This window comes from Maniola hyperantus, chromosome 8 (assembly GCF_902806685.2).
Source record: "Maniola hyperantus chromosome 8, iAphHyp1.2, whole genome shotgun sequence".
NCBI lineage: Eukaryota > Metazoa > Arthropoda > Insecta > Lepidoptera > Nymphalidae > Maniola > Maniola hyperantus.
This window is the reverse complement of record NC_048543.1, coordinates 15,134,222-15,144,734: the sequence shown is the minus strand read 5'-3', so window position 1 is coordinate 15,144,734 and position 10,513 is coordinate 15,134,222. Positions and strand designations below refer to the sequence as shown.

General features: G+C 38.6%; 1 protein-coding gene across 1 annotated transcript; it reads left to right on the top strand.

Moving 5' to 3' along the window:
• Nucleotides 1-105: 105 nt before the first annotated feature.
• Stip1 (Stress-induced phosphoprotein 1) lies at nt 106-9,929 on the top strand. Its single transcript, XM_034970789.2, has 7 exons — nt 106-311; nt 395-844; nt 3,088-3,547; nt 4,859-5,059; nt 5,929-6,125; nt 7,376-7,501; nt 8,524-9,929. Exons 1-7 carry the CDS (start codon nt 303-305, stop codon nt 8,701-8,703), a joined length of 1,623 nt encoding a protein of 540 aa, XP_034826680.1. The 5' UTR covers nt 106-302; the 3' UTR covers nt 8,704-9,929.
• Nucleotides 9,930-10,513: the final 584 nt, after the last annotated feature.

Below are 10,513 nucleotides of genomic sequence, written 5' to 3'. Positions count from 1 at the left end.
TTCGTCTTTTTCGCTCTGGGTTCTATCTGTACAGAAGCGTTCTGTCTACAGACACAGAATACATTTGTTTTAAATTACCATTGTAGACGCGTTATAGTCTGTGCCGAAAATTCTCGAATTGTTCTCGAAATCGAAGTGTCAGTGTCGATTCATTCGCAATTTATTCAGTGATTTTCTAGATTTCTTGAAACGATTTGAACAAAGCAAGAGACACATTTTATCATTGTGAACTCCTAGTGTGAAGTGATAATCATTGAAGTGTAATTTAGCTACAATTTACTATAAAAACATTAATCTCCGTCATGGAACAGGTAAGGTTATGCCGAATTCAGCTGTTTTGAAGACTAGTGCGATGACTAGACTAAAAAAAGATAAAAACACATTAATTTTGCAGGTGAATCAGTTAAAAGAGCAAGGTAACGCAGCCCTATCTTCAGGGAACTATGGGGAAGCGATCAAAAGTTATTCAATGGCGATAGTATTGGATCCAAAAAACCACGTTTTGTATAGCAACCGATCGGCCGCTCATGCAAAGGCTGGGAACTACACTGCCGCGCTAGAAGACGCTGACAAAACCGTGCTACTGAACCCTACATGGAGCAAAGGTTATTCTAGAAAAGGCAGTGCTCTAGCGTACTTGGGGAGGCACGAGGAAGCCGTTGCAGCCTACGAGAAAGGTTTAGAACTCGAGCCTGGTAACGCACAACTGGCATCAGGCTTGGCAGAAGTGAAAAAACAAGCTGAAGAAGTGAAGCTAAGAACTGATGCATTATTTGAGAAGTTGCAAGCTAACCCACAGACTAGAGAGTGGTTAAAGGACCCTGAATATGTTGAAATGGTTAAGGTTAGTACTCAGTATGCACAAATATTTAAGTATTTTTGTATGCAGTTCATTCTTCTATGTACCTCTTGAATTTTTTGTTTTTGAATCCAAAATTGAATCTCTTATTAATAATTATGTCCTGCTAACAAAACAGACACAGTGGCTAATCTTAACAGGGACTAACTAGCTACACGGGAGATAAGTTTAAAAGTGTCTGTGCAAACACAGGTCTACTCATTCAAAGCATTTATTTATTCGTATGAAATCTAAAGGTATGATTCGGAACTACGCTGCATGCAGCAGCGGTGTCGCCACAGTGCTGTCACCAGCTGTCACAGTCCTGTCGCGGCACTACTGGTCCCCATACAACTTCTATAAGCTTATATGACATTACATTCCGAGCTAGGCTGCAATGTTCCACTACATTGCTGCAGCGACTCATACCTTATTGTTGCACGTCACAAATATTTTTTGTGTACAAAATAGCTTATCTATCCTAATGTGGTCAAAATAAATTTGTAATAGAACTGATAAGAAGTCGGTTAAAAAGAAATTGAATGATAAGGAACAATTTTGCATATATTTATCTTTATGTACAAACAGTCATAATGTGCTGAAATCTGAGTTCTAGTAGCTTTTCATGTATCAGCAATTTAGAGTTATTTGCTGATGTTCTTAGCCAGTAACTTGATCAGTCTGGCTTGTACTACCAGAAAAAAACCGGCCAAGTGCGAGTCAGGCTCGCACAATGATGGTTCCGTACTACAGTCGTATTTTTTCGACATTTAGCAGGATAATTCAAAAACTATGATGCATAAAAATAAATAAAAATCTGTTTTAGAAACTACAGGTGAAGACCTTTTATATGATACCCCACTTGATATAGTCACTCACTTCGAAAGTTGAAAATACTAATTATTAGTTCATGACCACAATTTAATTTTTTTTGTGTGATCTAACCCTAAATTCACGGTTTTCAGATATTTCCACAAATGTCAGCTATAAGATCTACCTACCTGCCAAATTTCATGATTCTAGGTCAACGGGAAGTACCCTGTAGGTTTCTTGACAGACAGACAGACAACAAAGTGATCCTATAAGGGTTCCGTTTTTCCTTTTGAGGTACGGAACCCTAAAAATCTTACTGTTTTATTTTTATAGAAACAATTTATACTAAAGCACAGCAAGTAAAAATAGTAGAACAATAAATAAATTACCAATCTGAGTTTAAGCTTAATAAAATATGGCTTTGATGGCTTGATCATCAACATGAATCATGATCAAGCCATCGCCAGCCCACTACTGAACACAGGTCTCCACTCAGAGTGAAAATAGTTTAGGCCAAAGTCCACCTAGCTGGCCAAGTATGGATTGAACATTATTGCGAACTTAACTATAGACTTGGTTCTGTCAAGATGTTTTTCTCCTCAGTTAAAGCAAGTGATTGCTTAAACTGAACAACTGAGTTGCATGCCTGAGATTGAATCCTGGATCCAACAAATAGGGGGCCTTATGTTCTAACCATCTTACCTCATCTAACCTTATGTTCTAACTATGACTACTTCATCATTTAAAATAGGTAGTTATTTAATAATAATAATTAAGCTTTTTATTTCCATCATTAAATTACCTTAACAGAAGGTATACAGTGTGTTTTTTTTTAACTAGGACATTATGGGGAAACCAAAATTGATTTCACAAAAAAAGAGCAAATGGTTCCTAACACAGTTTTCCTGTACCTCCTATGGTTTTGGGTTTCCCCATACTATCCAAGTTAAAAAAACACACTGTATATATATATTTTTTTTACAAACTTTATGTGATTAGTTATTTGTTACGACGTTTTAGTAAATAGATTAAAAGTTAGTGTTAGTTTGTTAGTGTGACGTCTTAGTCTTTATGGATCCCAAAGTCTGGGTGATTTCCTTCCACTTTTTTCTGTTTTTGGCAGCATACATCCAATCTCTTCCAGCCACTTCTACAATGTCTTGAGACCACACGTTTATTTTACATATCGCATACTCGGCTTTACTCACGTGTTGAGTCGTCGTTAGCCCAACTAGTTTCGAACCCATCCAGGGTCCTTTTTCAAAGGGACTCAATTCGCGCACGCGTCGTGGTTGAGACTGCGTGCCGCCCGCGCTGCTGCCCGCACTACGTTTAGTTGGGCTAACGTCGACCAAACAGTGAGTAAACACAGGTGTGAGATATGTATAATGGAAATCATGGAAATAATGGATAGTTTAATGTGTGTTTTGTTACAGCACCTCAACCCATACGACATTCAGATGTTAGATACCAACAGAACATTGGAAGACAAGCGTATGCTCACAACGCTGAGTGTAATGCTCGGCTTAGATCTAGGATCCCCCATGGACGTAGACCCACCTTCCCCTGAACCAAAACCTGCTCCAAAACCTAAAGCCGAAGAACCCCAAAAACCACAATATGAAGACTTACCTGAAAACCGTAGATTAGCATTGAAAGAAAAGGATTTGGGCAATGATTGTTATAAGAAGAAAGACTTTGATAATGCTCTCAAACATTATACTAAGGCAATAGAACACGACTCTGCGGATATCACGTTCTATACAAATATGGCCGCCGTGTACTTTGAACAGAAAGAGTATGAGAAATGTATAAAGGAGTGCGAGAAGGCGATTGAGATTGGTAGAGAAAATAGAGCCGATTACAAATTAATTGCAAAGGCTTTCACGAGAATTGGTGAGTGCAATCAAATGTTTTATTTAGTGCTGGATGTTGTTTTGTAGTTGATGAATTATACATTTTATGAAATGAAATAGCTTATTTGTATGAATATGGGAAAACAAGCAAGTATTTTAGCTTAGTTAATATTTTACTGTAAAAAATCAAATGGCATCTGTTTTTTTTAATAAAATGAAAATCACATCACATGTAAAGATTTTCAATAAATTCTCATACACAACTCAGGAAATGAATAAACCCATATTTTTTACTCAAAAACAAGTTTGCTTAACAATGAAGCTTAAATAAAAAATAAATTATTTCTAAATGATTATTAAGTAAATAGTTCCTTCTAAAATTCGTAAAATAGGCTACTTGACACTTTTTTTAAGTAGGTCTTAAATGGTTAATATTTGTCCTATTAGATCAAAAAAATTAACACTATATTTTTTTGCGCCCTAAAAACCGTAAAACTTTAATTTAAAAATATATTTTTCATAGACAGCTGAAAACACTGTCGGCCATGTTTGGCCTATTGATTATCTGTGCTCTGACGTCATTCATTTGTAAACAACAGCTGCGCGATTGCGGGAGAATGACAGCTACAAAGTCACGATCGCAATCACCTCTGATTGGTTGACGCTCGCTCACTATTGGCTACAACGCATTGTTGCAACAAGAATCGCACAAATTCAGCCAATCAGAACAATTGAGATTGTAATAATGATTGATGCAGGTTTTAGACAATCGCCCTACTGCATAAACTTCCGTGACATAGGGATGACATTTCTTTGTTTACATATTTAATGACGTCACATCATGGCTGACAGCGTTTTCTGCGTTTCAAATAAAAATAAAAACTGTCTTTTTTAAAATTAGATTTATATATCCATCCTGCGTTTTTAATAATTGTTATTGATATATTTCGTTGTCTTAAGCAAAATACTATAATAAATAATCATTTATTGGATGAAATTAGATATGAGTCAAGTAGCCTATTCACAATAGTTATTAAGAAAATGAACAGGGCTTCGTTTTTGTAATAACGATTCTAAATTAATGTTTAAAATTAATTTAAAGCAGATCAAAAGCCCTCATCTCATGGATATCACACTACGACGCTCATAACTTTTTTGTCACGTGGATGTACATATCAGTCCTAACTCAGATTGCTGGGATGCTCTGGACATTATCTAACACCTTGTATATATGTATGTGTGAGAATATCGATTATACAATGAAATCACATAATATTTTTTATGAAGAAAAATACCTGTTGTCTAATAAAACTAAAGAATGTATAATAATAACAATAATTTAATTTACCAGGTAATGCATACAAAAAGATGGAGCAATGGAAGCTAGCAAGGACATACTACGAAAAGTCGATGTCTGAGCACCGCACGCCCGAGATCAAAACTCTGCTTAGTGAGGTGGAGAAGCGCATTGCGGTAGAGGAACGCAAGGCCTACATCGACCCTGTTAAAGCTGAGCAGGAGAAAGAGTTGGGCAATGAGTACTTTAAGAAGGGTGAGTATTCTTCTTCTTTTAATCTCTGGCTATGGCTATAATCTATAGTTCTTGGTACTGCGGTAGGGTGAGCTAAGTGTCGTTGTCGTCATCATTGTTGTCATTGTCGTCATCGCCGTCGTCGTCGTAATTGTCATCATCGCTGTTATTATCGTCATCGCCGTCGTTTTCCGTGTCTTCATCGCCGTCATTGTCTTCATTGTCGTCATCGCCGTCATTATCGTAAACTCGTAACGTCAGACTCGTAAACTTTGTTATAGAATTCCTGCCAGAAGTCATGTACGCAGCACTCTAACACACAAACTTTTTGCTACTTCAAAATGTCGTACAAATTCTGGTGAGAGATCACCACTATACAGAATGACACAGTCATACAATGCATGCTTCGGAAATATTGTCATTTTTTCCTCTCGAGTGGGCTCTTTCAAGAAGCTGGTCATGAATTATCTTAGGAATAATATTGCTATATTACACTAAGCCTGTAGGATAATTAGAATTTAGATAGATGGTATGGTACTAATATATTCTTTATTTATATTTTATACATGTAACTTTATATTTTATTCTACATTTATATATTTTTATACATGTAAGTATATTAATTAATAATAATAACTATGTGGTTGACGTAGTGGGTAGCACGTATATTAATACTATGTTATATTATTACTGTTTTTTATCCAAGCACTGCGTGCTACTGTTTGTTGATCCAAATAAATAAAAATAAAAAATAAAAATTATCGTGACCGCCCGTTATCTTATTCACAACTATGTAAACCAACTAACTACTACTATATAACATGTAACTAGAACTTGAAGTTTTCAGGCAAAGGAACACCAGATGTTGACTTAAGTATAAAACTTTCCAGGTGACTACAGCACGGCTGTGAAGCACTACACAGAGGCCATCAAGCGCAACCCCGACGACCCCAAGCTGTACTCGAACCGAGCGGCGTGCTACACCAAACTTGCGGCCTTTGACCTGGGCCTGCGAGACTGCGACCAGTGCTGCAAACTCGACCCCAAGTTCATCAAGGGCTGGATCCGAAAGGGCAAGATTCTGCAGGTAACCTTACCTCCAACCAAGCGCTGGATTTTAATTCTTAGGGTTCCGTACCCTAAGGGTGAAACGGAGCCCTATTAATGTCACTCTGCTGTCTGTGTCTGTCCGCATGCCACGCGTCTCTAGCTTGTAGGCGAAATACAAACCTGAAATTTTGGTATTTGGTGTAGAACATTGACCCACAACCGAATATTTAAGAGCCTCAATAGCTCAACGGGTAAAGGAGTGGACTGAAAACCGAAAGGTCGACGGTTCAAACCCCGCCCGTTGCACTATTGTCGTACCTACTCCTAGCACAAGCTTGACGCTTAGTTGGAGGAGAAAGGGGAATATAAGTCATTTAACATGGCTAATATTCTTTATAAAACAAAAAAAAAAATTAATTACACCGATCACACACTCATCCGATCCGAATCCGTCAAAATACGGATATAAAAACTATCTACGACATATGTCATAAGCTACCATACAAAACAAAAATGTATGTATTTTAACGGACTCGGATCGGATGAGTGCGTAACCGCCGTTAGAATTAAATTATTTTTCAGGGGGTTTTTTCATACTCACCAGAAAAAAATTCATACCCTAGCATGTGGTCTATCATTGTATAGAGCTCTGAGTAGAGTTCGAATATATTTTCTACTAGCTGATGCCCCCGCGCCTTCGTCCGCGTGGAATTAGGTTCTTAAAAATCCCGTGGGAACTCTTTGATTTTCCAGGATAAAAAGTAGCCTATGTCACTCGCCAGTTCACCCATAACAAATATCACGTCAATCCGTTGCACCGTTGCGACGCGATTGAAGGACAAACCAACAAACAAACACACTTTCGCATGTATAATAAGGGTACTGATTATTTTTGTCTTAAAAAACTAAGAAATAATTGCCAGTTTTAGGACATTTTTGTGATGTTGCTATTACGAAAACCAAAATATGTAGTTAGGAATATGAAATTTTGGTTTTATATTTTATAATATTACTAGCTTATGCTCGCGACCTTACAAAAATTTCAAACCCCTGTTTTACGCCCTTAGGGATTGAATTTTCAAAAATCCTTTCTTAACAGATGCCCACGCCAAAATAGCTATCTGCATACCGAATTTCAGCCCGATCCGTCCAGTACTTTGAGCTGTGCGTTGATAGATCAGTCAGTCGGTCAATCAATCACCTTTTCCTTTTATATATTTAGATATAGATTTTACTTTTAGAGAGCTGAATGTGTATCTAAGTACTTCTAATAATGATTTGTTGCAGGGCATGCAGCAGCCAGGCAAAGCCCTGAACGCATTCCAGAAGGCGCTAGAACTTGACCCCAGCAACGCTGAAGCCCTGGAAGGCTACCGTGCATGCTCCACACAACTCAACTCCAACCCCGAGGAGGTATGTATGAAAGTACTAGTGTTGTTCTACAACTTTGCGTGGGTTTAGGATTTGATTTGACGGGATTTTCTGGCATAAAAAGTAGCTCTCAGTCTCCAGTCAATTTCGTAAAACCTGCTTCAATCATTATTACAATCTCAATTGTTCTGATTGGCTGAATTTGTGTGATTCTTATTGCAACAATGCATTGTAGCCAATAGTGAGTGAGCGTCAACCAATCAGAGGTGATTATGATCGACATTGTAGCTGGGATTAAACTGCGGCCCTACCGCGGTTGTTTGACAGCTACAATGTCACGATCGCAATCATCTCTGATTGGTTAATTCTCGCTTACTATTGGCCACAATGCATTGTTGCAACAAGAATCGCACAAATTCAGCCAATCAGAACAATTGAGATTGTAATAATGATTGATGCAGGTTTTAGACAATCGCCCTACTGTTCTACCGCAATCGACATTGAATCCGAGGCGTCATGCGTGAGAATATCTCGGATGTCCGAGATATTCTCACGCATGACGGCGATTACGCACTGCATTTCCGTCATCCGAGTTCTATCCGTCATCCGTGAGAATACCAGCGATTATCTACGACATATGTCATGAGCTCCCATACAAAACAAAAAGGAACGTATTTTCACGGACTCGAATCGGATGAGTGTGTAACCGCCGTGACGGAGAAAACTCGGATGACGGAAGTCGGAGCTAGTGCGTAAACTACCATACAAATAGTTTTATTACTATGTACTTCCGAACGTACTTTCACGGATTCTACTCACTATTACTCTCACTTCCTAAAGAGGTTTTTTTTAATGTATGTTTCGCTGGCAATCCTCCGACATGGTTATCGGAGACTTTGTATAGCTTAACACAGCATATTTTTTTACCTTTTTCTTTTTAGATTGTCATGAAACAGGTTCTTTTCTTTTGTACTGTGATAATGATTTTTAAGCGTATAGCCTTACGTTTTTTAACTTATTCTATTCAGACTTATATTTAAAGAGGTTGTAATTCAAAATTCCAGGTCCGCAAGCGCGCAATGTCTGATCCAGAAGTGCAGGCCATCCTGCGTGACCCCGCTATGCGTTGCATCCTGGAACAGATGCAGCAGGACCCTCAAGCCTTACAGGACCATCTCAAGAACCCTGAAATAGCTGCTAAGATACAGAAGCTGCTGGAGTCTGGCCTCATCGCCATCCATTAACCATCTCCCAGTTCCGGGCCCAGCAATGGCACGTGTCTAGGTTTAGCTCACATAAGACCAGTAAAAGAAATATATCAAATGCTCGAAAGGGCTAGAACCCAAACCCGAATAGCTAGTTATTAAAAGAAAAGTGTTGTCAGATTGATGTTACAATTCAAGGAACCAAAAGCTTAATTTTAATTTTTACTTGTGTATCATGAACTTCCGCAAAGCAACACCTGCTTCTATACAAGATATTACAATTATTATGAATTTCTCAAAACATACCATAAAGTACCTTACTGATGAAATTGTAAGGGCGGTTTCAGACTAGCGTATTTTTTGCGCGTATACGGTCGTTTCAGCATACGCGCTTACACGCGCGCTACATACGCGCTTCAAAAAACCGGACGCGCGTATACGGGCATATTACGGCGAGTACGCTCGAACCGGTGGCCCGGTGGGTGGTGGTTTCTCGCGGCTCGCGCTTATACGAGCTTAGAAGCGCGTCAACGCTCGTACGAGTTGAGCGTGTGCCAAAAGGCGCGCCTATACGCGCCTACATGCGCTTCCAAAAACGAGTTTATACGCGCGTATAATACGCTAGTCTGAAACCGCCCTGAAATGTATCAATGCTAAGAAAAGTATCTTCAGAGTTCGCTCCCTACCAACGAAGTTTGATTCTTATTATAACACGCACGTTCGAGCTCGATTATTTATTGATGTAGCATAGCTACGACGTTATATTGGTCGGTTTAACTCGAGGCGTAGCTCAAAGCGGCCATAAATAGCCTAAATAGTCGAGGACTATAAGAGTACGTCTGAAGATTCACGTCTCTTAGACGCGCGTGAAAGTGTGAACTCCCTCACACTTATTTGTATAACAATTTCTAGGAGCCACGTTGGACATTATGGGTATAACTTAAAACCTATATCAGAGATACCATTGTACTATGTTTGATGTATTAGTTTGTTAGGACTATAATTGATATTTTTACAATAATTAACAATAAGGAAGTCCGAAAGGCTTTTCCTGCGCTAGTTTCTTGTAAACCATTCCAAAGTATGCTTCAATGTTTTAAAAAGGCTAACTGTAGTAAAATATGGAACTTATTTTATACGTTTGTTTTAGGATTTACTCGATGTTTTATTTGAAATGATATGTAACTATGTGAGTACGTATTATACTTACTGCCTGCATGTGCGATTTTGTAATTTATTCAATAAACGAATATTGTAGGCACCAATTTTCGAATTTTATTTTGCACCCTTAAACCCTAATGGACCATGAATCGTGTGCCATGAATGAACCGCCTGTATCACCAAGTGACACTTAGAAGACGTCACATCCATACTTTATTAGTATAAAAGGTGTCTATCTACTAGCTTTTCAGGATTTTGATGGGTACAGACAAGTAGTACATACAAATTCTTTGGGTACAGAGTCGTAGGCAACTTTTTTTATACCGGAAAATCAAGGAGTTCCCACCTTGCCTTGTCGCACTTTGTAGAATGGTTGGTTCATCGTACAGTGCGACAAGGCTCTTTTGGCGCGTGGCGAAAATCGGAACTAACGCCGCCATCTTGTGAAGTGTCACGCTGTCCGTACTTGACAATTACTTGACGCGTGCGGCGCGGCGTATATCTGTGGGCGTGAGTTTTGATATTATGTTGGCACCATTGCAAATCAGACAATAATAAACCCTAACATCTAAGGAATAATAACTTTCGCGTAAGGACCCTGCCAACTGCCAACACGATTTTAATGCCAATTTGTCATTTGTCAATGACAAGTCATGCCAAATGTCAATGTGATGTCAATTGACTTTTG